At 34.0% G+C, this 16,674-nt stretch overlaps 1 protein-coding gene across 5 annotated transcripts in view; it reads right to left on the bottom strand.

Annotated features, from left to right (window-relative positions):
- The window catches only part of LOC119632770 (fasciclin-3), a 161,927-nt gene extending 147,177 nt beyond the window's left edge, over nt 1-14,750 (bottom strand). The window contains exon 1 of one of the 5 annotated variants that reach the window (XM_038025838.1): nt 13,976-14,750. In XM_038025838.1, coding sequence (XP_037881766.1) covers nt 13,976-14,060 — 85 coding nt within the window. In that variant the 5' untranslated portion in view covers nt 14,061-14,750. The remainder of the gene's footprint in view (nt 1-13,975) is intronic. The other 4 variants (XM_038025841.1, XM_038025840.1, XM_038025842.1 and 1 more) reach the window with 4 other exon arrangements.
- Between the last annotated feature and the right edge of the window lie 1,924 nt (nt 14,751-16,674).

Raw genomic sequence — 16,674 nt, 5'->3', positions numbered from 1 at the left:
CGAAGAGGAGAAATTCTTTGGAAAGACGTGATTACCTTACGTGATTTCCTTAATTGGTTTTAATAGCCTTTGTCTTCGCTCTTTATATCTTTTTCTCTCTCTCTCTCTCTCTCTTTGTCTTTCTTTTTACATCGACGATTACTCATTTTGCAACTATTATGAATGAATTTGCTTTTCATTATCGTTTACGCAAAAAATGATTCATGAATAATGCATGCTTTCAATGAGATACTCATTATCAGTTAGTTGACTTTGACTCATACCCAGAAATGTTTACAGGTGTTGAGGCAGTTTATACATACACTTGTTGTGGTGGCCTTTTTTTCTTATATAAAATGTAAAAAAAACTTACAAAAAAAAAAAAAAAGAACAAAAATCATGTCATAGAGACAAATTTTTTTTTTCTCTTACATCCCACATCCCACATGTCTCTTTCTTGAGATTTAAATAAAAAAGACTTTTTATTATTTCGCTTTATATTAAAAATATTTTTATCATTTTCCTTCTTCCTAGTCTTTACGTTGTAGGAAGAAATATGCGGTTGAGAAACACAAACAGACTCTCACAGCTTATTGTTATGTTTAGGCGTGAGTTTTATTATTACAAAAAAAAAAATAAAAATAAAAATAAATAAATAAATAAATAAAAAAAGAAAAGAAAAATAAGTGAACAAATAAATATGACGACGTAAAAGCCGTTCTCACAAGTGCACGTAATTCCAAGTTGCCTTGACTGAAATTTCATGCACGTCGAAACTTATGAATTCACATATGTATGACTAACTGTTGCCTGCAATTGTGTCTAGCTTGTAATTGTCAGTTTAAATACGTTTATTAAATTCTATATTTGTACATATGTATATAAAATTTATTTGTATGAACTGTGCTTAAGCATGTTAACTATGCCTTAAATGAAGCGAACAACTAAGAGCAATTTTTTCAGGCTATTTATTAAGGGAAGATTTTATTGATTCTGAAATACACCTATGTGATCGATCCATCACGAAGTACAGGCACTTTCAATGTCAAATCATTGGATCATATTATATTATTAAACATTAAAAATTAAAAAAAAGTCATTTTAGATCTGTCGAAATGGTGTCTAAAGACTGTCGGTGAATCTGTCTAAAGACCTTCTAAGCGTTTTATATATCCGGACACATTTAGTGCAGTGTTAGGGCGAATGATGTAAAACGAGCCGACACGCCATTCCGCTGTTGGGCAAACTCTCCTACATCTAAAATATGTTCATGTCGCTTGTGCGGTACTCGATATATTAAGTTTCGTAGACTCTCTGCTATGTATATTTATGCGTTCAGTCGATAAAACATATTTCCCTCAGATGTTTCGAAACAAAGACGGTTCCTTTCGAAAATGGCTTGGATCGGATCACTTTTGCGATCACTTTCCATACAGCGATCGTAATTTGAAAACCTGGTTATATAAAAGGGAAAGTGGAAAAATTTGAAAATTTGTAGGATGTGGCAGCATTTTTTGAGCTTCTTCTCATCTAGAAAGTGTACTTTCATATGAGAAAAAGTTCTCAGATTGGGTGATCGGCTACGAAAATCAGTGAAGAAAATGATTTCGCCGAGAATGTTAATTACATTAAACTCGGACTGTGTCGTCTCGCGTTTTGGATATCCCTTCCTAGAAGACTTTTTCAATTTTTATTGAATGCTTAACGACCGATTATGTTGTACGAAGATGTTCATGGTTTTTGAGGGCCAGCATTGAGTGATTATAAAGTATCCACTTTTTTCAATTATATGAACTTTCGAGTAAAACGATATGAATGTTAGTTTGGTGTTTCTATAGAACCGAAGAGAAGTTGAAAGTTCGTGAAGTTTAAGAATATTTCTTAACGACTCTGTCCGCTACTTTTTCTTTTGTCCTAGAAATTTTCAAACAATGGCACATTTGCTGCTTATATAAGAAAGTGTACATATTTTTTTTCCTCCGATCTCTCACTTTAACTTGTTCCGTCATTGTATGTAATGCAATTTTTAATATCTCGTTATTGAAACGCATTTTCAATTAACCTTATTCTACATATTTACACAAATGTTACAGATGAAATGACCCGGTTATCGCATAATTAAAATCTATTGTAAGTAGTCTGCATGGCATGGAAGTCTAGAGTGACGAAAAGTGGGAAACTAATGAATGTACAACAACTATTTCCACTACTGTACATACTGTACATAGGAAAAGCTAATTTTAAATTCTTTAATAAGCAAATAACAGAGATAATGAAACGGTTTTGATTATCGTTAATGGCATTTCGTATTGCTGTATTGAAGATAACAACCCTATAACCAATATATATATGTGGTTCAGTTGAAGTCGTGAGCGCATGCAAGAGAAAAGTTGTGTGAATTACACAACTTTAACTTTAAGTTTAAGATAGTGTGTTATACTATCGAAGCTACCGTAATTCTAAGGTTGTATTGAAAACTGTATTGACATTGGCTATGTGAAGCATTCAAAATTGCAAAGAGAAGAACTTGATATTGTGTTTTTTTTTTTTTTTTTTTTTTTTTGCTATCATTGAAAGGAACTGGAACTCATTATCCAGCTGCTTTCAATTAATTTTAATTGACTGGCTTGACGATAGGAAATGGTAAAGACCATAAATGTCCATCTATTTCTACCAACCAAAAATACGGATCCGACATTCCACGTATTATTTACTTTTTATGTTTGTAAGCATGAGATTCTGTGTTGATAGAATAACGACCGCATCTCTGTTGGTCTGATGTTTGAACGCTCACAATTGAAAAAATTAGGAAAAAGATCTAAACAAGGACCAAAGTTAATGGCAAGCGCAGGCTTGCAACGTTGCTCGCGATAAGTACACTTCGTACAAAGGTTAGTACATCTTAGGCTCGGCTGTATGATGTCTGCGAAAGTTGTCTAAGACGCTCGAGGGACAAAGGTTGGCCGTCTCAAATTGGTCACACATTTGCGACTCGACTTTCTTGATTGCCTAATGCCATCCATCCCAAATCTACTTTCATTCCAAGTAAATAATTTTCCCAGAAAATAAATTTACGAGAGAAGGGAAAACTAAGTGCAAATTCATGGCGCGTGATGCAGCTGCTGGCCGACGAGAAAGATTAGCGGAAATCAGAGATTATTTGAGTTGAACGACTTAGTCGGAAAAGAAAATTTGTGTCGAAAAGAAAGTTTCAGTTAAGAATGTTGTCAAGCTAACTTAAACAAACTGATTGTAAATAAAACCACGATCTAGTGATACGAACTGTAACAAGAAAAGCATTTCGTAACAATATATTAAGCGGTGGGATCAATAATTCTGCGATATGTGAAAATAGTGACGCAACAGCAAAATCACACTGGTAAAAATATTCTGCAAAAAAGGTATATACCGATGACAATTTATCTTTGCTGCTCGAATTCATTCATCATTTTCAGGTACGGAGCTTTCTTCAAGTACAGCAACTTTCTTCCAATATAAATATATCTTAACAGGGCTAACAATGGTCAATTTTATTAAATCTATTATTACTCCCGAGAAACCCAATGTAACGATTGCAACGACCGTTAAAGTTCTCTTTATTTCCTGTATAATGTTTTCCGTCGAAGTGGAAAGATAATTGTAATCGATATCATTTATTGTTATCTTTAACGCTGTTCTTACTTATTTCTCATTTTATGAATATATTGTTGTTGTGTTTATTTTCTTACTTTGTTGTAAATAAACTCATCTTTCCAATGAATTTCATCATCATCATATCTACATCTACTTGCATATGCAATGCTTGCTTCCGAACCGGTTTAAAATCATCTAACATCTTGGCTATTAGTGTGTAGAAATATGTGGCAAAGAATTGCGCAGTGAATCTTAATATTTGAACGTAACGTTAACTTTGAGTGCAAAGAATAGCTGAAGCGAGCCACGCTTCGGAAAACCGCAAGTTATTCTTATCGTAATAACAGTATTTGATTTTGATAATCGAATCGTTTCTTTTGAAAAGTAGCGTAAATCCAATTTTTCAAATTGAGAGACTTTTCAATTTGATTGATTAATTTATGACAAAAGGAATTATGCTATGTAAATACAAATATATTTATCTGCATACAGTTATATGTATTATATGCAGGGACCATCCTGTGCGCGTAATCAAACAAATGCATTTTATGGAATTTTATTGAAATAAGAATTAGTCATAAAAGTTTTGAATATAATGATGGAGTTTACGAAGGGAGAGCGACAGAGACGGAGACTTAGCATTCCAAGCAGTCGGGTGCGAGTTAACATGGATCATGGAATATGAAGTGGCAATTGGCGAAGAAATTATAGATCACTGTTATTTAGTACGACAACTTTACCTTGATTTCTGATCAGTTGTGGAGCTTTCCACATCTAAAATTTGTGTTCTCTGCAACTATGCCTAGTTTCACTTGCTTCAATTTTCTAAAGGTTTTTGTATGCAGATGTTCTTTCTTTTTTTTTGTAGGACTATGCACTCAAGGAATGTTTCCCGTAACTGGAAGAGCGAGGGAAATAAACAGGCATAAGGTGTGCGGGAGGTCCATCGCTGGTGGGTTAATGTAAACCCTTAGACTTGGTGTTACGCGTACAGCCATCGGCCATACAGGCGGGCTTCAGCTGCATCCTATGACTGTTCACCCATACGATAGTTATGTTGACCTGGCTTCTCCTGCAGCTATGCAGCACGTGGCAATGAAGGTACGGTCCATCGAACCGAGAGCTGAACCCAGGCTTGACGGTCGCGCTTCTTATCTGCTTGACTACGCGGTAGTTCTTTAAACCATATTTTTGCAATTTTTTTTTCTTTGCTCTTTTGTAAACAAAGATTTGCTTTTATTCTTATTGCGAAGTGAGTGCCATCTAGTTATCTACGGCTGTGTATGTCATATATTGAGTATGTAAAATGGACGAGTGACTGAAGCTTTGATTGAAGCTTTGATTCTGCCTTTTGCTTGCATATACTGCCACTTGCCTTAGCGAAAACTTCTCTCTTATAAAAAGATATTTGATATTAAATCAATGGATATTTTAATCTTCTGTGTGATATAATATACCACAGTCCCGTTTTGAAAACTTTTCCTATTTTCTTTAATTTAAAATAAATTTTCGCACACCGCTAGAGGTGCATTTTCCTTCTGCTATAACAAACTACTAAATATGAGCTGGTAGTGACCAGAAGAACACATCAAATATTTCTTAAATTACGTAACCCATGAACTGTGTACGCTCCTGACGAGCTCGTAAACTTCTCAATGGGATGATTTAAACGATTGCGATGGCTTAACGTAGACTAACCAGACTTTTGCAAACTAAGAGGGCAAATATTGTACTCTTCTTCATTTGCCCGTAAAATATTTACAATTGGTCACCAATCAATCGCCTATAAAATGAAGGGCGAAAAATTTCGTGAAGAGCTGGCGCGGAAAAATTCTCCTTAAGATATACGAGTAAGAGTAAAGACTAACGACGAGTGATTAGAACTGTCTAGAGAAGCTAATTTTGGTGTCGACCCGACAACACGTCTGTTTAGCAAAGAAGAATGTAACGGCACTGATAACCAGTTAATACCAGTACTTTTTTCAATTGTTTCATCTAAAGTTTTTAAATGCTTTTGTTGTCTTGTACGTAAGGCGTACAAGAAGATGAAAGAAATAGCAGACATTTGTTTTGTTTTCTTATGATCATTTCTGGAAACATATAACCTTAAATGAAAAATATATGAGAGCCTTAAGAAGAAATTCTTGGATGTCGTGTTCATGTACACGTATGTAATGCATTTTGTGTACCGATTTAAAGCGACTTAAATTTCTTTTGAGTATTTAAGAAGCATTATAATGTATGTTTTGCATTTAATTATAAAATTTAAAATGCAAATAACATTCATAACAGCATAGCGACCTCGTAAGATATCTTAATAGAGAGATGAGAAGTGTCAGCCAGTCGGAGAGTGGCAGAGTTATCTTCTAAGAGGTCTTTGTTTTTCAAGAGCAGCTGTTAAAACAATTGCAAATTTAGCTCTAATACAGACAGATAGACATACATGCATGCATGGATGCATATGTGCATATTATTATGTTACACTTGAAGGTACATCTTAAGATGCATTAGGTTGTCTATGCATGTGAATGAGTGAATGAGTATACGAACGTATATCTCTATCGTGCACATGTGTATGTATTTACATACAAAGGAAAATTTTAAAAAGGTGTGTATGGGATACTTATTATGTCTGCTTGTTACATAATGTCAGAAAAGAAAAACAATATACAAGAAAGAGACTTAAAAGGAGAGAGAAATTTAAATAATTTAGTAGCTTAACAAAAACAAAACAAAAGCGATCTCTTAAAGAAAAAAAATTACATGAAATAGATATAAAATAGACATGCGACAAGGCAAGCATAAGCTCAAGCATAAACAGAAGCAGAACTAGAAGCAGCAGCAGAGGTCAAAACGGCAATAGACTTGATGTATATGAATATGGAAAGAAAGGCTTGCAAGGTTTTGTTGTCCTTTCCTTTTTGTCATCGTAATATTGAAAAGATTCTTACGCATACACATGTAATAGTACCTTCGAAGAACTCTTTAATAAAAATTGATTGTTTAAAATTCTCCTTAACTGCAGGCGAAATTCCAAAAATCAAAGAAATTTCTTCAATTTCCAGATAACAAATTTAGGGTCGAACGATTGTAGGACATAGAGCTTCTCACGTATCATAAATATGATATAAGTGCCCAGGGTTGAGGATCCTTAGTTTGCGCTCTTAACGCTTTCTAGAATCCTAAGTTAAGGTAAGATGCAAGTTACCTAAGTAGTAAGTTAGTCGAAACTGCTCTTGAATACACGTACTCTGAATGTAGCACAAGATGCATAAACTTGAAATAAGGCTATCAACTCAATTTTCAATTCGAATTATTTTCTTCTTACCACTTGTTACCAAACCTCAACTGGAAATGACTGAAATTTGACATTGGAGGCGCATTGTTATCCGTAATAGAAACCATTTTTCTGCCTAAGCGATCTACCAGAAGAGAGGAAGCCAAGCCATTTTTCTCTAGTCATCTTCGTTTCTTAACAAGTGAGTCTGTCCTTCCGTCCCTTTAGATATAATCGATTTAAGGGTCCCGGGCAAACCCTCAAGTCAACGCTGACCAATTTGAGTCCTTACAGTAGCACCACATTAAAAAAACATTGTTTCGTGTAAAATTTTACACTTCTCCTACTGTAACTAAGGGAACTCGTACCTCCGCCCCTTCCGTTAATACGGTTACAACAATGGGTATATTATTGTGGACAACTTTGGAGTCCGATGAGTGGATATGTAGGACTAATCTTTGAGACCGATTTGAGTTATAACAGTCTTCAGTTGTCCCTTGCTTGCTGGTGAATAAGAGTTATTTAAAGCTTTCGTTGGATATTCATGGCTTAACTGCAACACGTTGTGGTCGTAAATGCTCACAGACAGCCGTAAAATTAATTTTCATCGAATTGAGAAATTCTTTCGTAATTAGGATTTTCGTATTTAGGATTTACTCGATACGTAACCATCGCTCCGTTACTTTCTTATGCTCTTCTTGCCAGCTTTTCTAAGAGATGACATTACTCGCTATAGGCATTTGACAATAATGATATTTTTTACCATATTCCTTATCGGAGAAAAAAATACTTGCCTAAATACGCACGTATACAAGGAGCGTACTGTATTTGGGAATAAACTGACGTGAAAACTAATTTGTTCAAATTGTTTGTAAAATTTATCATAAAATTCCGAAGAATTTTTACACGACGTTGATTGACTCGCAGTATTTTAGTGAGTATATGCGATACTAAAAACCGGTTTACTTGTAACTAAGTGAGCGTTGCTAGGTACATGCTACGCTGTGTTATTGTAGTAGAATGCTTCCATATACGTGTTAAATTATATTTTTGACGAACAGCTCATTACCGAAGGGTGGAGGTGTAATCATTTCGATAGAACGTTTGCAGCATTCTGAGGGAAACATCAAACACCTTACGAAGCGCATATTTTCTTGATCAATATATGATGTTCTAAATCGATTTCAACCTGTGCCTGTCTGTCCCTCTGTCTACCACTATAATGTTTGTGATAACCAACGACTCGATCGCTGAAGATATCGACTATAAATGGGGCGAAATTATTGAAAGTGTGTCCACGCTCTCTCAAAGTTCACGCCTGCGTTGCAACATAAAAGCTCCTTTGCTTTCTGGAGTTTTATTCACCAACCCACTCCATAGAGTAGAGTCCAAAAATTTCATTTTTTTTTTCTTCTTGGGTTTCTTTTAAGAAAATGCATAGGGCATAAAGAATTCGGTCACAGCCGAATCTCGTCTTCTTACTAGTTTGTTATCTCCGTGTGTTTATCAGAAAAGAAACAAAAACAAGCAAAAATCGGATATTAGGAGATGCGAGGTACGTCGCTCAATTTGATGTTTCATAAAACACCTTAGGCGGCATTTGTAGTTTGTGCGTTGATGTATATAAACGCAACTTACTTCATCACTGAGTAATGCTTTATAGTTGCGTCTCCATGGAGAACAATATTGCACAGATCATCTCGTCAATCCCTTTATATGAAATGGCATAAAAGTGGGGAAGCCGTGGAAGGGCTGTTAGCAATTCGACTAAAGCTTTATTATCGCTCTTGTTAATGTGCCATTCTACAATGAGCTTTGTTATGAACACTCGATGGAGAAGTATTGTGGTTGAAATAAAAACGCATTTAATTCTATTTTATATACAAAATTAGAAAAGCTGAAGCGTAACCAATTTTTCTGAATTTTTAATTCATAAGCCGTTTGCCTTTCGCTTCGGTAAACTTTTTTTTGTTAATATACGAATTTTAACCGTCTGTTGATATTGTGGGTCTGGTGTCTATTTACCGTAAATTACTTGTATTTGTGTTTCAAGGAAACGAAAAAACAAAAAAAATTAATATTAATAAACAAAAAAGAAGACAAAAAAAAATCCAACAAAACCTCGAAGAGTCGTGTTTTCATTTCATTTTTGTTTGTTTGGTTCCCTCCGCTGTTCGTGATGTTAAGATAGTTTTAACAGCAGCAACATTGGCATCGGCATCGGCAACGGCACCGGCATCAGCATCGACAGCGGCAACAACAATGTGATAATATAATGATGAGGGCATACTGCACGAAATTCGTATACGTATTTACTTTTGTTATTTTTGTTGCTATTATTCACATATGAATGTTTGAGTTTGCGTGTTGATTTTGTTTTATATGTATTTCTTGCTCGTTTTTATATTTTTTGCGTTATTTGCTTTCCTCTTTTATTGCATAAATAAAAATGTTTGCGATGTAATTTTTTAGTTTCATATGCACACATGCATATGGTTGGTATATGTTGGGTATATTGGGTGTATATGTGCTATGAAAGGTGATAATCGTGGTGATGACGACGACGTTGATGCTAATGATGATGATAATGATGATGATAATGATGATGATGATGATGATGATGATTATGATGTGATTGCAGTCATAGAAAAATCTGTGCATTTGTGTCTACTTGTATCCTCATAGCACTATCCATCAGTTGTAATTATACGTTTTTACTGCTCATCTGCATATGCATGAGTTGAATGGGTTTTTGTTGTAAGGTAACATTTTATTTATTTTTTTTTCTTTCTTTTTTTTTGATAATGTTAACTGAAATCACTGAACTAGAGAGAGCGTAAACTAAAAACGAAAAATAAAAAAAAAAAAACATTCTAATGAAAGTTGCAGAAAGTTCAAAAACCTTTTTCTTAATTATCTCTGCAAGCATTGATATGTTGCTGCCACATGCGATAAGTTAAGTCGGCCTCTCTAGTTAAAATAAAAATTTAAAATTCATTACTTTCCTGGAATTTGTTCACAGCAATTGAGACAAAACTACTATCATTATTATTGTGAAGGAACTACTAGTGGCGGGATTTCTGTGCATTTCTCTTCTGGCGACGTAATATAAACTCTATTACTACTAAATTAGCACACACACACGCGCATACATATTGTTCTCTGGCCTTGGACATCCTTTCTCAAATGATGTTATGGATTTTGTAAGTTCGTGCGAAATATGAAGACAAATTTTCGCACTTTTTTTCCAAAACACTTTTTCTTCTAAACTCTTTTGCGCAGCAGTCTTGAATTGTGTACATAAAAATATATTTTACATTTGTTTTTTGTTTTCATTATCGTGAAATAAGTGGCATTTGGTTAAGTAGTAATTTTTGAATGTGTTCTTCTTCACGTTAATGTTAGTGTAAATACGAAACTTTGTTGCACAGAAGGGGCTACCGTTTCGCACAACAAGGTCTTCTAAAACTATCAATTAAAAATTGCCCTTTTTTCTTTGAACAAGGGAGAGAGAGAGAGAGAGAGAGAGAGAGAGGAGAGCCCAAAAAAACTAGACTGGGTGTGAAGAGAGAATGCATGTATTTTCATAATTTTGTTAATTAATTGCATAAAAATTTTATCGGAATGCTTGGCTCGCTCTTTTGAAGATTACTTTAGTGGGCGTGGGTCGCCTGTGGACGACTCAAACGCATTCGCAAATATGTCCAGAATATACCAGCATTCTATTTCAATTGCACCTACTTTGAAGCGAAAAACGAATCATTGGACAGAAGGACCGACATTCTCAAAGTCACGACGATCAAGGATTTATGGAATCTTTCTTTAAAGTTTTCCAAAGTGTCGATGTGCTAAAGCATATATATATTTTTTCTATTATCAACAATCACTCACGCGATGTTCGTGTAATAGGGTACAAGTGAGAAAGCCGTGAGAAAAGAGAAAGAGATAGGGAGGTTGTCGCCGTAGTCTATTAGATGTGCTTTTAATGTTCAAACAATACATCTTTCAACAATATTTACAAGTTAACCATTCTTCATAAATATACCTGCTGGGTTATAGTAACATTCAGCAATTAATTGTCATAAGGACTTCCTTGCACGCACTCTGCGGGAACTCGAGTTGTCTCATATAGTTTAAAATACTGTCAAGCCATGGAAATGCAAAGAGAGCGTAAAGTGTTTATTATGTGCCTTCCTGATCATCATGAGTACTACCGCGTTTTTTTAATGGTCTCAACAAGTAATCGCGAATTGTATCTAGGTCCCACGAAAATCTTCGTGCTTTTTATGATCTTTGAAGAATGTTGTAAAGCATAAGACCTCAAACTCTGATAATGAATTCAAAATTATCAAGAGAAATAAAGCTTTATGCAAATGTGCTTTGTTAAAAAGAAAACTGGTTCACAAAGGTATGAAATCATGTTGAGTTTTTTTTTTAAGGGCTTACAACGTTCACATTTGTTATCCGTCATATTAACATGAACGTTTTTTATACCCCATCACTAGCTACCATATAGTAAATGCTTAAAAGAGACAACGGAAATCTATTCAAACGATATATTGATTGTACGTCGCATGCTATATATAATTTGAAGACCATTATATTTGATCTTAGCTACGTAGCTCTGTTCAAATCCGTCATTTTTGAGCTTACAGCTTTGTACTGGGAACTTTTTAATATGACATAGTTTAGGAAAATCGACAAAATGTCGGCTTTTGAACAATGTTGGGCAAGTGCAATAAATCGAATGTTGTTCAGAACTGATATGTTTTGTGTGTTTTGCTGTTTTAAATAAAATTCTAAGATCTTAATTGTGATTTCCACAGAAGGACAAACAACGAAGATACAGAGAGAAAGATCGATCGACGGATTCACCCAAGCTAATGTTGACGACAAATGAGAACATCAAGTCAAGTTTACACATCTAATCGTAATCAACATGGCAGACGGACAGGCAGCCATAGACAAGGACACTTCTACATTGATTCCGATATTTACTTCAGCCTGACGCAAACAGATTGAAGGACAAGTGCGTACGCGGTTTCACTTTTCCACAGAGAGATGATCAACGAAGATGCAAGCAGAAGGATTGATAGTGGGATTTACCTAAACTAAGATTGGCGACAGATATGGATTTTAAATCCATATTTATTTTCCTAGAAGAAGTTCTTAAGTCGCAATGAGGAGAATATATACGTACAGCCGTACAGCGATCAGTTAGGCATACAGAAAGATACGTCTAAATTGATTACGATATTCACCTTAAGCAGGTGAAAGGAGATTAAACGACACATGCGTATGCAGATATTAAACGGTTTAATTTTCTTAATTTTATTCACATAAAAATTAATAATAGGTTGGTCTCTTGCTCAAAGACGCGATTACCGCCTCTTTAATATATCGCTCTGCACCATTCCATCTTCTTTCCAGAACACATAAGCCACACTATTTTGAATGTCGAATTGCGAGTCTTGTAGTGGTTCGTAGTAGATGCAAGTCTCATAGATCATTAGCAGAGTACCGAATAAGTCATGTCATTCGGCGCCATAAAATTGATTGCGTATGATCGATCCCTTTTTCTTTCGCCCATCGGACATGTGCTAGGCCACCGCTTTGCCCCCTTTGTCCGTTTAGTATAATACTTCACTTGTTGGTTGCTATGCAAAGATGCCGTGCGGTAGAATCCTTGATTAAATCGGATTGGTTTCGCAAGAAGGGCTGCAAAGGCGCTGTATAGAATTTATGCACCCTTCAAGGTATATTTGTAAATATTGTGTGTCCGCGGCAAAAAAACCGCGATCTGAACTATATATGTACCTTAAAAGCCACCTATAGCATATAGTCTGCGCTTTATGTGGTGGTGAGTATAAGAGTCAAGGTGAAATAATATCTAAGATGTGCTTAGTCATTGTTTTAATTTTCGATAATAATGCTTGAAAAATTGCTGGAATGTTATCGATTCGCAATCGTCAATTTCTAGAAGATGTCAACACTGAATGCAGTTAATTTAGTTGCATTAATAACGCTAACTATCGGTTAATATATGCTCGTTTCTGTTCCAAATATAGTTTTTTTTTTTATGAGTTTATTTTATTAGTCACGTTAAGTAAGTACGGAACACATTGCATTAATTTCTGAAATTATCGCTGCCTACAAAATTTAACTTTTAAGTGGTTTTAGTTATTAGATAAAAAAATGAAAATAAAAAATTTTTCTTGTTTTCGAGAGTCATGCTTTTTCATTTAAATACTTAACTGTATGCAGCTGAATTACTTTCTATTTTATTAGAATTTATATAAAGCTCGACAGACAAGTTTAGCTAAAACAACAGAAAAACCAGTAGCTCAGCCGTGATCTAATTTTTCTTTTCAATATTCTATCTAACTAAGAACCGCAAAAACCTTGATATCAAAAAATCATAAGAATCAAGTTAAACAAACAAAAAAAAAAAAACAAAAAAGAACTATGCTAGATATATATGTATATAGAAGCATAAAGGAATCTGAATAAAACTGAGAGTATATGTATACAACATGGCATGCGCATTAAAGCTAAACTAGAAGCAAAGCCAAACAACCGAACTGAAGATAACGCAAAGAATAGAAAGAAAAAGCGTTTAATTCAATTTTGAAAGGAAACGGGTTAATATAAATTCAAAAAAAGAAGAAGAGAAAAAAGCCTACAAGTGTGTAGAGAGAATAAATGAAGGTAAAAGAAGAAGATGCGATAATAAAATGGTTAGACCTGCGCAATGAGAAATTTCAATAAAACAACACAAACAAAAAGAATGAGAGAAATAATAAAATTGATACTTGAGGCACTGACACAAAACGCGATGATATTTACTGAGTGTACAGATTAGCAGAGAAAAAATGCCGTTTAAAAAGTGCAGGTAAAACGAAAACAGGTTTTAATAAGAAAAGCAAAAACATAGAATTAATATTAATATTAATAATTAAAAGTAGTTGTACAAAGAAATTTTAATAATGAAATATATAGAGTGAGAGAGGGAGAGGGTGAGAGAGAGAGAGAGAGAGAGAGGAGAGCTAGGGACGTAAAAAAAAAAGAAGAAAAAAAATGACTCACCTGTTATAATGACAATGAAAAGCAACAAAGCACTGAGCTTAGTCTGCAAGAGATCCAGATGTTTTCTTATTATTCCGCCTTGCATTTTGTAGCTGTTTTCCGTAACTTTTCTCTAATTAAGTGTAAATTTTTATTTGTAATTTATGCTTGTTGCAATAATTGGCACAATTGACTGTTGATAATTTTTAAATTTAAGCAAAACGCGAACACTCGCTGATAAACATTTTTTTTTTTCTTTTCTTTTCTTTTTTTTTTTTTGTTTCGTAGCTTAGGATAAAAACAGTTCAGAAGTGACTTTAGTTGCAAGAAATTTTTATCGAAAAATTTATATTTTTATTCGCCTATACGTATATGTATATATATACCCGTTAAAATCTTCAAGGATACTTTTAATCGGCCCTTAAGTGATTTTTGGCGCGCACTTCACTTTTAAAACGTGATCTGCGTTGTGAAAGATTCTTTCACTTTAAACGATAAACACTCGTGACAGGCTTTTTAACGTAAACGTAAAAAACTTTTAAAACGGCGGCTTAACAGATCCTTTTAGGAATTTCTTTTCTTTTTTTTTTCTTTTTTTTTTTTTCCTTTCTTTTTTTTATTTTAAAACGAGTTATCGGAGATTTTTGGGCTTTCTAGCAACATCTAGCTTGCAAATATGTGGAAGCGCGGCGCTGGCTACTATTTAATAAAAGATGTAAATTGGTGAACGTGTGTATTGCAATTGTATATAATACACAAATGTATACGGCACAAACGAATACGGATATGCACAGAGACGCTTACGAATAGAAATTTTTACAAAAACCAACACAATGTACACAACGTTCACGATGCAACAGTTTCAAACGAACTGAGACAATGTGTGTTTATAAAGTTGCCAAACAGCTCATAGATACTGGGTTTTGGTGTTATGTGTGCGTGTGTGTGTATGTGTGTGCGTGTTGTTGTTGTTGTTGCTGTTGGTATGGTATGGTTTTTAGCTTGGCACACAGCACACCACCAAACAATCATAGTCATCATCTCTTTCGTCGTACTTCTGTTGTTGTCGTTGATTGTCAGTATATACATGAATATAAATAAACATGTTTACAAACACACATGCACGTTTCTAGACTCTCACTAACATTTATTTTTATACAACAGTCAAGTCAAGCCAAGTAAATATGCTTTTGCTGCTCCTCTCAAGTTAGTTAGTATTTTTACTAAAAACAAGAAACGTCATATATATATATAGTAGTATCTGTGTATATATGAAAAAAACCTAAGCACTTATATTACCTTACAAGTCTCTCGGTCACGTACATACATTGCTGTACTAAAGAATAACTATACTTCTCACTCACTTAATATTAAGTAAGCCAGTCGTAGTCGGTGTATAGCAGTTCAGCGTAGTTACAGCTAATGATTAGTAGGAGTAATAATAAACGAATATTTTTATATCTGTATTTTTTTGTGTTTTTTCTTTTTTACATTTTAAAAAAACATTCAGTTTTATTTATAACTAATAAAGCATTTTATTTTTTTTATTAATTTAATTAAAGTCTATGAGCGTAATTTTTGAAAGAAATTTGAGTGAAATTGAAATGAAATTGTTTGCTGGGTTCTCTTTGCTTGCTGCAAGCAGTAGAAGCAGTAGAAATTGGGTTTGCTTAGGTACATTTACTTTTTTAAGCAGTAAAAACGGTTAATAAAATGCTTATAAACATTATCACTTCTCATATTTTGTAAATGTTGATGAAACACTTGTTGAACTAACACTTGGGCGCTCCGAATATATATAGTATATGTAATTATACATAACGTTTTTCGGCGCTCTGAGCGCCTCGGCTGGCCAGCAACAAAGTTGACTTGTGAAAATCAACATTTGACGAAGTCGGTGCTGAGAGAAAAATGCATTCGAGTTTCGTTGCACCCCGTAATTTCTATAATATAAACTTCTATAGTAATTTGTTTGTTTTGTGTACTCTGCAATATTTTCTAACACACATACATGCCTATTTACTAAATATTTGTGTTCTTACAAATTTGTCTTCACGTATACACATATACTCACTTGTTAAGGCTCTCTTTGCTGTTTGTTGTCCTGTTATTTGGTTTTAACATAATTAAAATTTGTTACACACTTGGGAACTGATTTAGTTTTACTTTTTATTATAATACTTACATACACGCACATATATGTGCATATTAGGGATATAACATAGTTAGGCAAATTTATATAAATATATAATATATAGTATGTATGTATGTAGTTTTTTTTTTTTTTTTTAACTTTTAACTAACAACTAATTTATACTCATTTATATATAATTTACATACGAATGCTCTTACACCTAAACGTTTATATTTGTATTTATGCGTTTATATTATAGTACATGGATGTAAATAAAAGTTTTTTTTTTTTTTTTTTTTTTTTTAAACACATACACACTCGTGTAAGCAGTTCTTCAACTCTTTACTGGATGATATGTAATATGTAGTAAATAAATAACTCAAACTGTTTGGTTATAAACAACATAACGGTATGTTGAAGGACTTTTCTCAGGGAGTACACTAAAGTACAACTAAAGCACATCTAATGTTGTTTGGAATATTAAAAAGTGATCACATTGCACATGGCCAATGTAGGAAAGCCCAAGAGGTGACCTAAGACCATTTCATGTATGGATTAATTTCAAGCAACTCACACCTAAGCAAGC

Source organism: Glossina fuscipes, unplaced genomic scaffold (genome assembly GCF_014805625.2).
Source record: "Glossina fuscipes isolate IAEA_lab_2018 unplaced genomic scaffold, Yale_Gfus_2 2, whole genome shotgun sequence".
NCBI classification, from domain to species: Eukaryota; Metazoa; Arthropoda; class Insecta; order Diptera; family Glossinidae; genus Glossina; species Glossina fuscipes.
This window is presented reverse-complemented; position numbering and strand designations above follow the sequence as displayed.